This window comes from Sebastes umbrosus, chromosome 12 (genome assembly GCF_015220745.1).
Source record: "Sebastes umbrosus isolate fSebUmb1 chromosome 12, fSebUmb1.pri, whole genome shotgun sequence".
NCBI classification, from domain to species: domain Eukaryota; kingdom Metazoa; phylum Chordata; class Actinopteri; order Perciformes; family Sebastidae; genus Sebastes; species Sebastes umbrosus.
This window is the reverse complement of record NC_051280.1, coordinates 33,599,827-33,619,491: the sequence shown is the minus strand read 5'-3', so window position 1 is coordinate 33,619,491 and position 19,665 is coordinate 33,599,827. Positions and strand designations below refer to the sequence as shown.

The following is a 19,665-nucleotide window of genomic DNA, read 5'->3' as shown; positions in this document are numbered from 1 at the left end:
GTCCAGTATCAAAAGATTGGTGGAAAGCTATTCAAGATTTTTATGAACACAACAGTAGAAATACGATTTGCAGCCTCCTGCAGGATTTAGGATCTGTGTTTATTTATAAATCGTATTCTTGTTTGCTGTAAAATGTTTTTTATTAAGAATATTAAGAAAACTTCAGACACAAAAACATCCAAGTAGTTGTTTTAAATGTGCAGCAGTGTTTGTTCCCACGCACCCTGAACGCAGCAGCGTTGGTATCTGTGGAAGCAGGATGTGTCAGGATGTTTGCTCTTCCTCCCTCCTGCCCCCCCCCCCCCCGTGTTGGCAGAGTGTGATGTCAGCAGCCAGTTTGTGGCGGTGATCTCACCCGGCAGGACTCCGGCTCGCTGCCATCCACAGCTCACATACCTCAGATACATCCAACAATGGCTGCTGCCTTCAGGGGCACCTCACTGAGTAGAACTGTACTCATGAGGTCTTTGTGTTGCTGCTGCAGGTAGTTCAGTTCAGTCACTGGTAGAAGTTTATCACACCTTTTGCTTTTTCCAGCTGATCTGAGAGGCTTTTTAAAGAGTTTATTAATCTTCATAAGGATGAAGAAGAGGAGGAGGATTTACTCTTCATCCTTCAGTTCATCACAAACATTCAACACTGACACATCTTTCCTACTTCATACTGACGGGGTTTTCCAGCCCTGATTGTTTCAGATTAATCTCAGCGGGTCCAGCACTGAGACGGGTCCAGGGTGTATTTAGCCTAGCTTAGCACAAAGACTGGAAGCGGGGGGAAACTGCTAGCCTAGCTCCCATCAATAGAGAACAGATCCTCGGTCCAGTGGAGCTGGTATTGATCCTCTAGTCTAGCTGTGGTTAATCCGGAGAAAGGCTGCAGTATATAAGCCTATTAAAGCTGACTGATTCCCCCCCCTACTGAGTGTGAGCGATCAAGTCATGAGAACATGTGTTGTCTTGATTTAACCCTGAACCGTGATGTTGATCTGACAGGTGTGCTCTGCTCGCCACCTGAACACGGATTGTAGATTGGCGTTATGACGTTTAGTTTATTAACATTATTATACAGTATTTACCAGCATTCTCAGATTTGAGGTAACAGTATGTTTGGTTTTATAGCAGCTTTCATTAAACCTGAATATTCAGACTAGATCTGTCAAAGTTAACGTGATAATAACACGTTAACGCACATTCGTTTGAATTTCTTTAAGGCATTAACACAACTTGTGATTTAAGGTTATAGTGGGCTCAATTTTAAAGCTGGAGTGAAAATACTGTTATCATAGTAAACTATAAAACCTGATAAATCCATCGGTACCAACCATGTAATACTAGCTCGTCATAAAGGAGGTTAAATAACGCTCCAAACTTACACTAAATTTTGGCGAGGAAAAACTGTCATGGCCAGTCTTATAACGAGTCTACGAGTCTCCCCTTTACCTTAAAGGGAGATTAGTCCAGTATTTAATACTATTATCAACATGGGAGTGGACAAATATGCTGCTTTATGCAAATACATGTATATATTTATTATTGTAAATCAATTAACAACACAAAACAATAACAGATATTGACCAGAAATTATCATAAATTATGCATGTCTGTAAAGGGGAGACTCGTGGGTACCCATAGAACCCATTTACATTCACATATCTGGAGGTCAGAGGTCAAGGGACCCCTTTGACAATGGACATGACAGTTTTTCCTCGCAAAAATTTAGCGCGGTTTCGAGCGTTATTTAACCTCCTTCAGGACCAGCTAGTCTGACATGGTTGGTACCGATGGATTCATCAGGTTTTATAGTTTCATATGATACCAGTATCTTCACTCTAGCTTTAAAACTAAATACTATAATATTAGACTCTTTTCATGCAGCTTCATCTTTGTTTTTGCCATGTTGCATAGACAACCGTATCATCGGCATACATCTGAATGTTAACGTCAAAGCAAATCGATGGTAGATCATCTATGTTTGGAGCGTTATTTAACCTCCTTCACTACCAGCTAGTATGACATGGTTGGTACCGATGGATTCATCAGGTTCTATAGTTTCAGATGATACCAGTATCTTCACTCTGGCTTTAAAACTGAACCTACTACAACGTCTGAAAGATCGATTACGTGAATGCGTTATTAACGCCTTTGACAGCCCTAAAATATATACATACATTTGCATAAAGCAGCATATTTGTCCACTCCCATGTTGATAAGAGGATGAAATACTTGACAAATCTCCCTTTAAGGTTCATTTAGAACAGATAAAAAAACGTGTGATTAATTTGCGATTAAACTAAATAAAATAAATCATTTTAAAAATGTATTTATTTCTTCTGCACAGTTCGAGGAACTGATTATTCTCTGTTGTTGTCAGATGTGATATGAATGTTCTGAGTCTCTGCAGCTTTTAGAAAGATTTGAATCAGATAACTCATTATTAACCAGTCTGTCGTTATTATGACGTTTGTTTGGATTCATTTATCTCCTCGGTGAAAGGGGACGAGCAGCACAGCTGATGTAGATTTAGCAGTGGCTGCAACATGAATATAATACTACCAATATGTGCAAACCATAAATATAGGCTAATTCAATTACATTCAAATAGCACAGTTCTATTCATGTGCATATTTTTAAAAGTGAACGCCTTTGAATAATCAACATAAACAAGTTAATAATCCAGATATCAATCCACATTTCAGCAAAGGGAAAAATAAAAAGTCCTTCAAAAATCTAGAAGAGAAAAAAAAGCAGTTTAAGAACTCGGATCAAAAGTTAGTTTTACCAGTTATTGTCAGTACATTTAAAAGTATTGTGATACATTTCTCATATAGAGACACTGTTGCTCATAGTGGAGCTGCTACTATTGATTATTTTCATCATCGATTAATCTTCTGATTATTCGTTTGAGTCATCACATCATCGCAGAGCCCAACGTGACGTCTTCAAAAGTCTCGTTTTGTCTGAACAAAAGTCCAAAGGTCTCAGATAAATTCCCTTTGCTGAGATAATGCAGAGAATCCCGTCATTTGAGAAGCTGGAACCTGAGAACGGGACTTTTTTCTTCCTTATTTTCGCTTGAAAAATGAGGATTAATGTGTAATAATCTGTGTTGGTATTTGACGTCCCACGTTGATCTAAAGAGGCTGCAGACTCCCTGTGGAGGGTCAGAGGTCGGGGACAGGAAGCTTTCCCTCCATCGCTGAAGCCGGACGTGACGCCACCCCGCTGGGACTTTCAGCCGTCATATTGGACGGGGGATTATGGGAGTTTGTTGTCTTCAGGGCCAATTCACACCTGAGATCCCTGCTGGGTGCTGGAGGGCTGGACTGATCTGGAACCAACAGATATTCACTCTGTTTTCATTCAGCAGCAGAATTGATTTGAGCCGGTACAAAGCCGTGCTTTTACAATAAATTGTCTTGATTTGGGTTTATGAGGCGTTCATTTCAACACTCCCACCTCAGATAGTATAGAGATGGAATCAAGACTTTTTGGTGCGTCCTGATTCCAAAAATCTTTATTTTTTACCGTCAATCATTTAAAATATTTAATTGCAAATGAATCGCATGTTTTTTATCTGTTCTAAATGAACCTTAAAGGGAGATTAGTCAATTATTTAATCCTCTTATCAACATGGGAGTGGACAAATATGCTGCTTTATGTAAATGTATGTATATATTTATGATTGTAAATCAATTAACAACACAAAACAGTGACAGATATTGTCCAGAAACCCTCACAGGTACTTATATATAAATGCATACGTAGTATATGTACTTACTTATGTATAATAAAATATATAAATACATAAATATAAAAAATAAATAAATAGATATGAAAAATACAAATTGAAAGGAAAAATGCATAGATAAATAATAAATATGAAAAATAAAAATGGAAAATAAAAAAATAGACAAATAAATATAAAAAAAATGAAAATGGAAAAGAAAAGATGGAATAGATAAAAATAATAAATAAATAAATATAAAAAATATAAATCAATTAACAACACAAAACAGTGACAGATATTGTCCAGAAACCCTCACAGGTACTTATATATAATGCATATGTAGTATATGTACTTACTTATGTATAATAAAATATATAAATACATAAATATAAAAAATAAATAAATAGATGTGAAAAATACAAATTGAAAGGAAAAATGAATAGATAAATAATAAATATATATATAAAAAAAAATGAATATAGAAAAGAAAAAATGTAATAGATAAAAATAAATAAATATAAAAAATAGAAATCGATGAACAACACAAATCAATGACAGATATTGATCCAGAAACCCTCACAGGTACTGCATTTAGCATAAAACAATATGCTCCAATCATAACATGGCAAACTGCAGCCCAACAGGCAACAACAGCTGTCAGTGTGTCAGTGTGCTGACTTGACTATGACTTGCCCCAAACTGTATGTGATGATCATAAAGTGGGCATGTCTGTGCCTCTGAAAAGATTGATTGCATTAAAAGAATTAGCGGCGTTAAAATGAATTTGCGTTAACGGGTTATTAACGCCTAACCCTACTTTTTATTTAGTTCTGACGTGTGATGCAACAAGCGGTTGCAAGATGATTAGCAGCGGAGGAAAAGCAACGCAGAGTTCTGCTGATTGATTTCAGACTTTCCTCCAATCTTTGCTTCTTTATCTTATTAATGAATTATGGCTCGTTTGACTGAAGGGTCAGGTGTCCTGTCAGCTCAGCTTTAAGGGCTCACATGCTGAAAAAGGCTTCCTTCCAGTTTGTGAACTAAAGAAACACAACAAGTGGATGAGTTTAGATTAAATATCATAAATCCATTTTTAAAAAACAAGGTCACTCCTTGTTTAAAAAAATGATTTCTCTTCAATTTTATATTTACAGATTTATGTTTTGCCACCTCTTAGTAATTAATTTAAGAGAAATTACTCATAATATTTATACTAATAAATATGATAAAATTGAAATAAGATCAAATGTAAAAATAAAATAATATTTATTTTATATTTATTCACATTTTGGATGCTTGTTTCTTTCCTCTTGGCATTATCCCGCCAAAATTATTGTTACTTCAAAATAGAAATTAAATCATTTTCTAACTCTTTTTTTTTGCAGATTTTAAAGTAGTTAAATAACTATTTTGGTTTATTTGTTTATGTGGGTCTGGTGCAGGTGGGGGGTTTCAGTATATGGGGGTCTGGTGCAGGTGGGGGGGTTCAGTATATGTGGGACTGGTGCAGGTGGGGGGGTTCAGTATATGGGGGTCTGGTGCAGGTGGGGGGGTTCAGTATATGGGGGTCTGGTGCAGGTGGGGGGGTTCAGTATATGGGGGTCTGGTGCAGGTGGGGGGTTTCAGTATATGGGGGTCTGGTGCAGGTGGGGGGGTTCAGTATATGGGGGTCTGGTGCAGGTGGGGGGGTTCAGTATATGGGGGTCTGGTGCAGGTGGGGGGGTTCAGTATATGTGGGACTGGTGCAGGTGGGGGGGTTCAGTATATGGGGGTCTGGTGCAGGTGGGGGGGTTCAGTATATGTGGGACTGGTGCAGGTGGGGGGGTTCAGTATATGTGGGACTGGTGCAGGTGGGGGGGTTCAGTATATGTGGGACTGGTGCAGGTGGGGGGGTTCAGTATATGGGGGTCTGGTGCAGGTGTGGGGATCAGTATATGGGGGTCTGGTGCAGGTGGGGGGGTTCAGTATATGTGGGACTGGTGCAGGTGGGGGGGTTCAGTATATGTGGGTCTGGTGCAGGTGGGGGGGTTCAGTATATGGGGGTCTGGTGCAGGTGGGGGGGTTCAGTATATGTGGGTCTGGTGCAGGTGGGGTGGTTCAGTATATGGGGGTCTGGTGCAGGTGGGGGGGTTCAGTATATGTGGGTCTGGTGCAGGTGGGGTGGTTCAGTATATGTGGGTCTGGTGCAGGTGGGGGGGTTCAGTATATGGGGGTCTGGTGCAGGTGGGGGGGTTCAGGTCTTCGGGACAATGGAGGCTGATCAGAGGAGGAAATGTAAAGTTCCTCACAGGCCTGGCTCTTATCAGGGTGATGATGGGGGGGGGGGGCGTTGAGACAGGATTTCCCCTCGTGAACAAAACAAGAGTCGAGCTTCTCTGGACTAAAATAAAATGAGCTGCCGTCTATTTGAGGACGGACGATGGAAAACCCTGAGATCCAGCGAGGTCAGCGGGTCTCTATAACTGTAGGGGTCAGCCTGCCAGGTCATCTGTTTGACTTAGTTTGGGTGATGAGAGAAAATATATTTATGAATCGTATAGGGATGCTAATTTAGAAAAATTGTATTATCCGTTAACCGACAAGATTAGTGCGTCGCATGCAGCGCTGCTCCAGCTGCAGGGTACGAACACAACAGACAACTGAGAACCCAGTTCACCGTCCGGGAGCGTTAACTTGTGTCGCGGACATGCAGCCACTTTCCCAGTTAAAGTCTCCACCACACATTTAGTTTAGTTTAGCAGGTTGTTAGCTGTGTGTCTGTCCGGAGTAACGATAGCGATCGACCAACAAACAGTGTGTGTGTTTGTGCTACGTTAGCAGCTGTAGCTCTGCTGGTAGCTTCGTGCTTCCTGTAGTCACACACATACGACCGTATGTATGTAACTTAGCGAGTTACCGACAGACCGTGTGTGTGTTGGTGGCGTTGTAGCTGTGAACGTAGCTGTAGCAGACCGTGTGTGTGTTGGTGGCGTTGTAGCTGTGAACGTACCTGTAGCAGACAGTGTGTGTGTGTCGGTGGCGTTCTAGCTGTGAACGTAGCTGTAGCAGACAATGTGTGTGTCGGTGGTGTTCTAGCTGTGAACGTAGGTGTAGCATACTGTGTGTGTGTTGGTGGCGTTGTAGCTGTGAACGTAGCTGTAGCAGACAGTGTGTTTGTTGGTGGCGTTGTAGCTGTGAACGTAGCTGTAGCAGACAGTGTGTTTGTTGGTGGCGTTGTAGCTGTGAACGTAGCTGTAGCAGACAGTGTGTTTGTTGGTGGCGTTGTAGCTGTGAACGTAGCTGTAGCAGACAGTGTGTTTGTTGGTGGTGTTCTAGCTGTGAACGTAGGTGTAGCAGACGGTGTGTGTGTTGGTGGCGTTGTAGCTGTGAACGTAGCTGTAGCAGACAGTGTGTTTGTCGGTGGCGTTGTAGCTGTGAACGTAGTTGTAGCAGACAGTGTGTGTGTCGGTGGCGTTCTAGCTGTGAACGTAGCTGTAGCAGACAGTGTGTGTGTTGGTGGCGTTGTAGCTGTGAACGTAGCTGTAGCAGACAGTGTGTGTGTCGGTGGCGTTGTAGCTGTGAACGTAGCTGTAGCAGACAGTGTGTGTGTTGGTGGCGTTGTAGCTGTGAACGTAGCTGTAGCAGACAGTGTGTGTGTCGGTGGCGTTGTAGCTGTGAACGTAGCTGTAGCAGACAGTGTGTGTGTTGGTGGCGTTGTAGCTGTGAACGTAGCTGTAGCAGACAGTGTGTGTGTTGGTGGCGTTGTAGATGTGAACGTAGCTGTAGCAGACAGTGTGTGTGTTGGTGGCGTTCTAGATGTGAACGTAGCTGTAGCAGACAGTGTGTGTGTTGGTGGCGTTGTAGATGTGAACGTAGCTGTAGCAGACAGTGTGTGTGTCGGTGGCGTTCTAGATGTGAACGTAGCTGTAGCAGACAGTGTGTGTGTTGGTGGCGTTGTAGATGTGAACGTAGCTGTAGCAGACAGTGTGTGTGTTGGTGGCGTTCTAGATGTGAACGTAGCTGTAGCAGACAGTGTGTGTGTTGGTGGCGTTGTAGATGTGAACGTAGCTGTAGCAGACAGTGTGTGTGTCGGTGGCGTTCTAGATGTGAACGTAGCTGTAGTAGACCGTGTGTGTGTTGGTGGCGTTCTAGATGTGAACGTAGCTGTAGCAGACAGTGTGTGTGTTGGTGGCGTTGTAGATGTGAACGTAGCTGTAGCAGACAGTGTGTGTGTCGGTGGCGTTCTAGATGTGAACGTAGCTGTAGCAGACCGTGTGTGTGTTGGTGGTGTTGTAGCTGTGAACGTAGCTGTAGCAGACAGTGTGTGTGTACAGTTTATTTGTCGGTGAATAAATGCTACAAGACATGTGTGACTACGTCCGCTTTTCAAAATAAGGTGTTAACAAAGGGAACTGTATATACAAAATACATCTATGGATATAAGATTGATGGATTATATTCAGCAGAAGTATAAAACATTACATGTCCCTTATAAATTAAAAAGAGAATAGCACTAATCTGTGAGGGAAATTATATCATATTTATCATAAATAATTCCTGCCAATGAATCTGATATATTTGACTTCAGGACGTCTCTGACTACAGACATGCTGAAAATCAGAATATGGAATCACAATACTTAAAACACACATTGAATGAGCACCCAGGTATCATGCTAGTATTGAGTCAGGAGATACTGGAATCTACTCCACTTCCTGCCTTACGCCCAAACATTCCTGCTCCCAAACAGCCCTGTGAGCAACGAGAGGAAACAACACGCGATGAGGCAGACAGGGACTCTGGGAGGAAGTTAATCAGGTGGAAAGTCGGAGGACGACAGGAGTTTCAGCCTCTGTGATGCACGAGGACACAAACTAAAACGGCTGTTCCATTAGACGCCACTTTGTCCACTTCTCATCTCCATCCTGCCGGAAACCAGGAGACCCGGAGGCAGCAGCAGCCTCCAGCTAAAAATAACCAGCGGTCATAACAGAGAGCGATAACTCAGCCGAGGGAGGGACGCGGGCCCTCAGGAATCCTGGGTAAATCTCCCACTAGTCTCTGCTGGAGTCCGACCGGCCCCTCGCTGCCGTCACTTCCAGAAACACAGACAGGAAGTTCAAACTCAGCGGAGGTCACTGAAGAACACGAAGAGCTCCAAACTGCCAAAGATGCCAAAACATCGACTTTCAAGGAAATGTTTCGAGATCGTCTGATCCAAGAAGAGCTGCAGCTAACTCTTATGTTTACTTTTATTTTCTAGATTTAGTCCATGAAATGTTCAAATAAGTCCATCAAATGTCCATCAGGAGTTCATCTTGGAGTTTACTATGAAATAAAAAAGAGAAATCCTCACATTTAATAATCTGGTTTTTGGCCCGTCACCATCTTGATTTTGGCCCGTCACCATCTTGATTTTGGCCCGTCACCATCTTGGTTTTTGGCCGTCGCCATCTTGGTTTTTGCCCGTCACCATCTTGGTTCTTGGCCCGTCACCATCTTGGTTTTGGCCCGTCACCATCTTGGTTCTTGGCCGTCACCATCTTGGTTTTTGGCCCGTCACCATCTTGGTTCTTGGCCCGTCACCATCTTGATTTTGGCCCGTCACCATCTTGGTTCTTGGCCGTCACCATCTTGGTTTTTGGCCCGTCACCATCTTGGTTCTTGGCCCGTCACCATCATGGTTTTGGCCCGTCACCATCTTGGTTTTTGGCCCGTCACCATCTTGGTTCTTGACCCGTCACCATCTTGGTTTTTGGCCCGTCATCATCTTGGTTCTTGGCCCGTCACCATCTTGGTTTTGGCCCGTCACCATCTTGGTTTTTGGCCCGTCACCATCTTGGTTTTTGGCCCGTCACCATCTTGGTTTTTGGTCGTCACCATCTTGGTTTTGGCCCATTGCCATCTTGGTTTTTGGCCTGTTGCCATCTTGGTTTTGGCCCGTTGCCATCTTGGTTTTGGCCCGTTGCCATCTTGGTTTTTGGCCCGTCGCCATCTTGGTTTTTGGCCCGTCGCCATCTTGGTTTTTGGCCGTAACCATCTTGGTTTTTGGCCCGTCACCATCTTGGTTTTTGGCCCGTCGACATCTTGGTTTTTTGCAACCAGAAATGACGCAATAGGGAGGAGCTAAGTACAACTTAACACTGAATAAGACGTTATTAGACGACCTAAATATGATAATTAACTTTGATGAAGTGAAAACACACTGTGAAAGGGTTAAAGTTGTAAGACGAAAACACGGACAACTCCCAGACAACGCCGTGGTATCGACCTGTCAATCACGAGGTAGCCCCGCCCTAAAGCATCCCCTGCTTTATGGTCTATCTGACTCTAAACTGAACCATAATTTACTAAATGAACATCATGCTGTATTGAAGAAGACATGAAACTAGCGATTGAAACCATAAACTCATGTTTACAATGTTTACTGAAGTAATAAATCAAGAGAGAAGTAGAAGCTAATTTTGTCATTGACTTCTATACAATCAGACTTCTTTTTGCAACCAGAGGAGTTTTCTTTTACAACATAACTGACATTTGTTACGATCTTAACTGTGAATTGTACAAAAAACAGAAGTCGGTGTAAAAGTGGTGTGAACGTCTTTGTTCAGTGGACGTTTAGAGGAGAGTCGCAGTTCATCTAATCTACTTTACAGTTACAGCTGAGACGCTTTAATCTGCATCACAGTGATCCACTTCTGCTTCTGTAGTTACAGCTCAGCTATCAGTGTGTTTCACATCCACCAAAGTAATCTGATTACTTCCTGCTGTCTGCAGGAACCTGACACGTGACACCACAGGTGAACAAGAACATAAACAGGAAGACATCACACATTATTAACAAGGCTGGCACGGTTCACCTATCTCCTGATCAATACTATCACCATACCTGGGTGCTGATTCAATATGTATTGGGATGTTTAAGTCTTGTGATTCGATATTGTGATTGTTATTTTTTACCTCTAGAACATGAAGGGAACAAGATGAATCATCCACTTCCTGGGACTTTTACTTGGTAAAATCTCTAAATGAATCCAGTGAAGATGTTTGATTTTCAGCATGTATGTAGTCAGAGATGTCCTGAAGTCAAATATATCAGGATCATTGGCAGGAATTATTGATTACATTTATTATCCAGCAACCCAGAAATCAAAGAATAAAGACATTTCCCTCACAGATTAGTGGGATTTTCTTTTTAATTTATAAGGGACATGTAATGTTATATACTTCTGGTGAATATAATCCATCAATCTGATTTCCATAGATGTATTTAGTATACACAGTTCCCTTTGTTAACACCTTATTTTGAAAAGCTGACGTAGTCCCACGTGTCTACTTCCTGTAACTTCTCCAAGGTGGTCTCTAGCTCTCCTGTCAGCTCCGTTCTCTTTATCCATCCATGGTCAGCTCCATCGGGGCCGTTTCAATGCAGAGAACACAAATGTCAGTATCTGGGTGCTCTACAGTCGTAGCGTCGGCCCATTTGACCACGGAGACGAGAGCGACGGCCGGCTCCACCACCAGGTTACCGCCATACCATAATGTTACCGCCATACCATAACGTTACCTCCATACCATAACGTTACCGCCATACCATAATGTTACCGCCATACCATAACGTTACCTCCATACCATAACGTTACCGCCATACCATAACGTTACCGCCATACCATAACGTTACCACCATACCGCCATACCATAACGTTACCGCCATACCATAACGTTACCTCCATACCATAACGTTACCGCCATACCATAACGTTACCACCATACCGCCATACCATAACGTTACCGCCATACCATAACGTTACCTCCATACCATAACGTTACCACCATACCATAACGTTACCGCCATACCATAACGTTACCGCCATACCATAACGTTACCACCATACCATAACGTTACCTCCATACCATAACGGTACCTCCATACCATAACGTTACCTCCATACCATAACGTTACCACCATACCATAACGTTACCTCCATACCATAACGTTACCTCCATACCATAACGTTTCTAAGGTTTGTTTTGGTTGACGGATACGGAACGGATATGACGTCACGTTACTCAGACTACCACAATAAAAGCGGTGACTTCCTTCTTCCTCCACATAGACTCAGATGAAGCAGATAGATCCATTCTGGCGTTAAAACATCTGTTTAGAAATGGAGTCCTGCATCTGTCCAGGTGTACCCACAGCTGTATACATTCAGTATTAGGTAGAAATATCAGCCGGTCCAGAGAGAAATATCCAGGAGATTTCCCAGGTGAAGCAGCAGGTGTGAATGATGTCTGTCGCCTCTCTGTTCTCTGTGGAGTCGACACGTCCTGCTGCCTCCACGGTCTGCAAAACGTTTGTTCTCTGCAAATAGTAGAAATATGACAACTATGGCTGAAGTTGAGTTCAGCCTTCACCGCACAACCTGAGACTGATATCACAGAAATGTGAAACTGCTTATAGATGTTGGGCCTATTTGGTACTGGTACTGGTCTTGGTACTGGTCTTGGTACTGGTCTTGGTACTGGTTTAACCCGGGTACGGTGTTGTCTCTCGGTCTCAGTCCCACACACACTGTCTCGTGTGAACAGGAAGTCTCTGGCAGGATTTGGACTCTCTGGGTCCCCGTTGTGTGTTGGTGGGCTGTTTGGAGGAGGACTTGGCTCTCGGTCCAGGACTCCTTTGGCTTAGCCTGCCCGGGTCTTAGCTCTGACCTACATGCAGCGCCGCCGCTTCATCATCCAATAACCACTGACATGTGGGTCACCGCAGGGCAGCGAGTCCTTTAAAGCCTCGGCTGGAGGAGGAAGAGGAAGAAGAAGGTTTACTGGATGTTACAGAACGTTGTTTCAAACAAGTTCAATTCACACTGACACTAAATGTTGGTGAGGAAAAACTGTCATGTCCATCTTCAAAGGGGTCCCTTGACCTCTGACCTTTGACCTCCAGATATGTGAATTTATGTTCAATGCAGTACCTTTGAGGGCTTCTGGACAATATCTGTCTTTGTTTTGTGTTGTTAACTGATTTATATTTTTTATATTTATTTATTATTTATTATATCTATTACATTTTTTATTTTCCATTTTTATTTTTTATATTTTATATTTTATATTTTACATTTACGTTTTTCAATGTATTTATCTATCTTTTATTTTTCATTTTCATTTTTTTATATTAATTATTTATCCATTCATTTTTCCTTTACATTTTTATTTTTCACATCTATTTATTTATTTTTTATATTTATTTATGTATTTATATATTGTATTATACATGAGTAAGTACATATACTACATATACATTATATATAAGTACCTTTGAGGGTTTTCTGGACAATATCATTGTTGTCATTGTTTTGTGTTAATTGATTTCCAATAATTAATATATACATACATTTGCATAAAGCAGCATATTTGTCCACTCCCATGTTGATAAGAGGATTAAATACTTGACTAATCTCCCTTAAAGGTTCATTTAGAACAGATAAAAAAATATGCAATAAATTTGCGATTAATCGTGATTAACTATTCTAATCGATTGACAGCCCTATTTATATATATATATATATATATATATGAATATGAAAAGGCTTTTGAAGCAGTTATTTTCGAAGAATAGAATATTTTTCATGTGAAAGAAGGTTATATTAAAGGTTGTTTACTAAATTAGTATGATTGAGTGTCATGAAATACTGAATGACTTTAAAACAGCTCAGTTATTATTTATTATAATAAAGAGGTCTGTGTTTCTCCGGCACAAAAGAGGAATAAATAAATAACAGCAAAAACAAAATAAACAAAACCATCGGTGTCTTTGTCGCTGTTTATTACAAAACCTACAAAAATAGGTTTAAATGTGTCGTTTCTTTCTGAGGTTGTGAGAACTCGTTGGAGGCCATTCAGGGGCTTTCAACCACCTCCCACAGTCTTCATCACATACTGTCCTTTAACGGATCATATTTTAACAGTGATGGAAGTATTCTGATTTTTTTTAGTGCAAAAATAATGAATTAATTTAGAGAGTAGAGGAACTAAAGCTGTAGTGCAGTAAGAAGTGATGCAGTGGAGTAGAAGAAGGAAGTGGCACGAACAGAAAATACTCAAGGGACGTACAAGTACCTCAATGTAAGTACAGTACTTGAGTAAATGTACTTAGTTCCGTTCCGCTGCTGCGTTTTAAGCTCAGTGGTGTTGTCAGGTGTTTTCCAGTAGTCCAGACAGGAAACAGAGATGATGAACTGATGATGAGGAGGAGGAGGAAGAAGGCGTATTCAGTTTCACTTTAAGCCCGTTGATGGGGGAAACCACAGGTTGCTGCTCTGCTGTTTGGTGAAACCTGATTGGGCGGGCTTTAAAGAACTTCGGTCTTCATCTGACGCTCCACTTCCTCCCAGGAAGACGAGTCACCGCCAGCCCGTTGAGAAAGAGCGAGACATCAGCTCAAGCTCGCCGTCGACATGAGGACTGAGCCGAGCCGACGGCTCCGAGCGGAGACGCGTTGTTAGGTGAACACAGCTGTCGGCAAAAACCAGCTGTTTTGAAGGCCTCCATCTGCTCGCTCCTGCTGCCTGGAGGAAGTCTTTGTGCGCCGGACCATGAGTGGAAGCAGAAGCCCCCCCGATGGCTGCGAGGGTCCAGTCCAGAGTCCCCGTCAGGCCTCGTACCACTGGCACCATTACAGGAAGCCTCGGCAGAGATCCGACCCCCGGCAGGCTCCTCAGCAGCCGTTGGACAGATACAAGTGGAGGACATCTGCTCACCTGGCAACAGCCAAGACGGACGCCCCCGAGGGCAAAGGGTACGACGCGGAGCCTCTTCAGCCGCTCAGCCTCCCGAGGTTCGACGTCGCCCCACATGACCGGAGCGGAGATGGACCCTCCGCGGGCCTCCAGGAGGGCCAGACGAGGATCGGCTCTCTGCGCAGGATCTTCCCCTACTTCAGGTCCACGTCTGAGCCCGGGACGGGCAGCGGCCCGGAGAGGACGGCGGTCAGGAAGGGGGGGTCTGAGCGGAGAGCTCCCTCCTCCGTCAGCGGCTTCTTCACCTCGGTCTCTCGGAGAATCAGCAGAGTCCTCCGGGACCAACCGGAACCTGAAGAGTCTGGTAGGAGAGATCACGTTCACCTGGGTTCATTCTGACGGAACAACAGTTGTTTGATTAAAAAGGCCATGTATTGACGATATAACACCACTTCTTTCTCAAAATATTAGATTAGATTTTCTCCTAATATACAAAACTTTTTTCTAGAAATATAAAAACCTTTTCTCTAAAAATATTCCAACTCTTTTCCTCAAAATAAAACAAACGTCTTCCTAGTCTCTCAACCTTTTTCTAGAATTATAGTCAACTTTGTTTCTCAACACAGTTGTTCATGTGAGGGTTAAAAATGGCGATTTATTGACCATATAACACCACTTCTTTGTCAAAATATTATATTATATTTTTCTCAAAATATAGGAAATTTATTTCTAGAAATATAACAACCTTTTTTCTAAAAATATTCCAACTTTATTCTGGAAATATAGCAAACGTTTTTCCCTCAAAATTAAACAAACGTCCTTCTCCAAATACAAGTGTTTTTTCTAAAAATATTCCAACCTTTTTATAGAAACACAGCTGGCTTTTTCCTTGAAATATAGCAAACGTCTTTCTAGAAATATATCAACCTTTTTTCTAAAAATATTACTAGAAATATATATTACTTTTTTTTTTTTTTTTTTTTTCTCAAATTATAACAAGTAACTTAACACCAAACCCAGTCTTTTTTTAAAACAAGTTAAATGTAAATTAAATTCCAGTTTACATTCAAATGCTAAATTTAGCATTTAAGTGCTAAATTCCAGATGTGGAGCTCATCTCTGATTAAGAGATTTCCTCCACACGGCTCTCAACATGGCGACGGCTGAGCCGGCGGCTAGCAGCTAACAGCGGCGATGCTAATGCTCTGAATTTCATATTTAGCACCTTTAAATGTTGAGTCACCGTTTAGAGCTGCAGAGGTAGGCAGAGGTAGACAGAGGAGCCAAAAACTCTACTCAAGTAGAAGTAAAAGTAGTCATTAAAATAACTACCTGAGTGAGAGTGCAAAAGTGTTCACTAGATCTGTCAAAGTTATCGCGATAACACGTTAACACAAATTAGTTTTAACGCCACTAATTTCTTTAACTCAACTTGTGATTTTTAGGTTGTAGCGGCTCAGTTTTAAAGCTAGAGTGAAGATCCTGGTATCATAGTAAACTATAGAACCTGATGAATCCATCGGTACCAACCAGGTCAGACTAGCTGTTCATGAAGGAGGTCAAATAACGCTCCAAAGTTACACTAAATGTTGGCGAGGACAAACTGTCATGTCCATGTCATGTTTCAAAGGGGTCCCCTTGACCTCTGACCTCCAGATCAGTGAATGTAAATGGGTTCAATGGGTACCCACGAGTCTCCCCTTTACAGACATGCCCACTTTATGATCATCACATGCAGTTTTCCATTTTCATTCACATATCTGGAGGTCAGAGGTCGAGGGACCCCTTTTGAAAATGACCATGCCTGTTTTTCCTCGACAAAATGTAGCCCAACTTTGGAGCGTTATTTAACCTCCTTCATGACCAGCTAGTCTGACCTGGTTGGTACCGATGGATCCATCAGGTTTTATAGTTTACTATGATACCAGGATCTTCACTCTAGGTTCTAAACTTAACCTGCTAGAGCCTCTGAAAGACAACAATGTCAGTTGGTACAAGAACAATTTACTACAAAGAGTCACTTGAGTTCATGTAATGGAGTATGCATCTGATATTTTTGAGAAATAATCATCAGTAATGTGGACATAATGAAATAATAAAGTGTAAAAGAACATTCTGGTCAGGTCAGAAAATGGTATCACTTTATTGTAGAGTAGCCTTTAAAACCAGGAGAAGACAACACAACAAACTGTAAGACGATACCTAGTCTCATATCACGATATCCATACATTGCCCAGCTCTAGCTCCATGCCCACAATATATGTGAATATAGCATCCAATCCAGTATCAATATGCATAACTCACATGTGGAGTCATCATTTGAAGAGACTGAGAGGTGTAACCAATAATTAGGATCCATATTTATTAGTGATGCACCGGTACCACTTTGTTTCAGACCGAATACAAGTACTTCCATTTGGGTACTCTCCGATACCGAGTACCGATACGAGTACTTCTCTGTGTCTAAAGAGCCTCGTTAACAGCCAGCTGGAGGGTGTGAGCGACACACGGCAGGCTGGGGAGTCACGCAGACGAGGCGGTGCGCCGCCACCGGCTCTAGGTCGGCTTGGAAAGGCTCGGGGTGAAGGTGGCTCGCGGCCGCAGCTTTACAGCGCTCCCCACCCGGACCTCGCCGCACCGTGACGGGGCTCCCTGCTCCCGGTGCGACTGTTGACCGGGGCGCACTGTCCTCACTGCGCCCCAACCGCGTCGTGCCGCGGCCTAGTAAAAGTCGCCAGGGGTCTGCGGCGATGTCGGCAACCCACCCGACCCGTCTTGAAACACGGACCAAGGAGTCTAATGCACGCGAGTCAGAGGGTGCAAGCAAAACCTCGGGGCGCAATGAAAGTGAAGCCCGGCGCGCGCTGAGTTGGGATCCCGGCCCCACGGGGTCGGGCACACCACCGGCCCATCTCGCCCACACCGTCGGGGAGGTGGAACGTGAGGACCTGACAGATGGTGACGAGAGGTTAACGTCACGCTGCTGTAAAGTTGTATCGGAGCCGTTTTGAGTACGAGTACATGAGCGCAGTATTGGACCCGATACCCGATACCCGGTATCGGTATCGGTGCATCCCTATTATTTATTTACTTTTTCAAGCACTTCATGTTATGAAGTTGGATATACTGGATGACAGTTTATACTGCAGCTGTGAGTAGGCTAATCCCGGTTGATGTTGTCGTGGCCCTGCAGAGCTTCATTCTGAGTCTCTCTGGTCGTTTTGTGACACCGTGGTTCCTCCTTTCTGCTGACGGAGAGCTGGAGATCAGAAAACATTTACATTCATTCAGAGCCGAGCAGCCGGTCTGAAGGTTGAGTTATGCTAACTGCATTTTCCACTAGAACGTCCCATGATGTGCAGATGTAATATTTAGAGCCAGACAATAATGTGTGTGTGTGTGTGTGTGTGTGTGTGTTCATGCAGAACTGACAGCTGATGCCTGCAGAGGAATCACTGCCTCCGGATGACCGTCTGTTGTTTTACAAACCGCCTCTTCTTACTTCATTCTGAGACTTTCATTTGCTAGTTAAACATAATGAATGAATGAAGTTTAGTATTGTGTCGGCCTGCATGAGCTCATAGGATTACAGGATCCCACACATCAATATAGACCAGATCCAGCTCAGATAGTTTTCACTTCACACATCATTTTCAGGCCGTCATGTCGCTGACTGTGGAGGACGCAACCTGACAGAAATACATGAACAAATAAATGAATAAATACATAGTTAGCTAGCATGTAGTTGATTTATGCACTTTGACCCATGATCTGACCCCATGACACACGTTGAGTGACAGCCGCCTCATTTACATAATGAGGCAGAAATGCATAAAGAAATGTGTAAATAAATGTGTGAAGAAATGCATACATTTAAAAATAAATATAGATTAAAAAAAAAAAATATATATATATATATATATATATATATATATATATACAGACGTAGGCAAAGTTGTTGGTAACGTTCCGTTAAAGAGAGAAAAACCCACAATGGTCACTGAAATAACTTGAAACTGACAAAAGTAATAATAAATAAAAATTCACTGAAAATTAACTAATGAAAATCAGATATTGTTTTTGAATTGTGGTTCAACAGAATCATTTTAAAAAACAAACTAATGAAACTGGCCTGGACAAAAAATGATGGTACCCCTAGAAAAGATGTAAAATAATTTGACCATAGGGACATGTTAAACTAAGGTGTGTCCTGTAATTAGCATCACAGGTATCTTCAAACTTGTAATCAGTCAGTCTGCCTATTTAAAGGGTGAAAAGTAGTCACTGTGCTGTTTGGCATCATGGTGTGTACCACACTGAACATGGACCACAGAAAGCTAAAGAGAGAGTTGTCTCAGGAGATTAGAAAGAACATTATAGACCTTCATGTTAAAGGTAAAGGCTATAAGACCATCTCCAAGCAGCTTGATGTTCCTGTGACTACAGCTGCACATATTATTCAGAAGTTTAAGGTCCATGGGACTGTAGCCAACCTCCCTGGACGTGGCCGCAAGAGGAAAATTGATGACATATTGAAGAGACGGATAATACGAATGGTAACCAAAGAGCCCAGAACAACTTCCAAAGAGATTAGAGGTGAACTCCAAGGTCAAGGTACATCAGTGTCAGATCGCACCATCCGTCACTGTTTGAGCCAAAGTGGACTTAATGGAAGACGACCGAGGAGGACACCAAATCATAAAAAAGCGAGACTGGAATTTGCCAAAATGCATATTGACAAGCCACAAAGCTTCTGGGAGAATGTCTTTTGGACAGATGAGACAAAACTGGAGCTTTTTGGCAAGTCACATCAGCTCTATGTTCACAGACGCAAAAATGAAGCATCCAAAGAAAAGAGCACTGTACCTAATGTGAAACATGGAGGAGGCTCGGTTATGTTATGGGGCTGCTTTGTTGCATCTGGCACAGGGTGTCTTGAATCTGTGCAGGGTGCAATGAAATCTCAAGACTATCAAGGCATTCTGAAGCGAAATGTGCTGCCCAGTGTCAGAAAGCTTGGTCTCAGTTGCAGGTCATGGGTCCTCAAACAGGATAATGACCCAGAACACAGCTAAAAACACCCAAGAATGGATAAGAACAAAACATTGGACTATTCTGAAGTGGCCTTCTATGAGCCCTGATCTAAATCCTATTGAACATCTGTGGAAGGAGCTGAAACATGCAGTCTGGAGAAGGCACCCTTTAAACCTGAGACAGC

General features: G+C 42.5%; 2 protein-coding genes across 4 annotated transcripts in view; both read left to right on the top strand.

Annotated features, from left to right (window-relative positions):
* Positions 1–19,665, top strand: part of LOC119499314 — an 843,332-nt gene that overhangs the window by 434,944 nt on the left and 388,723 nt on the right. The gene's annotated exons all lie outside the window — the stretch shown is intronic.
* rasal2 (RAS protein activator like 2) overlaps positions 1–19,665 on the top strand; it is a 97,795-nt gene that overhangs the window by 3,307 nt on the left and 74,823 nt on the right. Inside the window, exon 1 of one of the 3 annotated variants that reach the window (XM_037787339.1) lies at positions 13,849–14,811. The exons of 1 other annotated variant lie outside the window; for it this stretch is intronic. In XM_037787339.1, coding sequence (XP_037643267.1) covers positions 14,304–14,811 — 508 coding nt within the window. In that variant the 5' untranslated portion in view covers positions 13,849–14,303. Of the gene's footprint in view, positions 1–13,848; positions 14,812–19,665 lie in introns of those variants that run through there. One more of the 3 variants, XM_037787338.1, reaches the window with a different exon arrangement.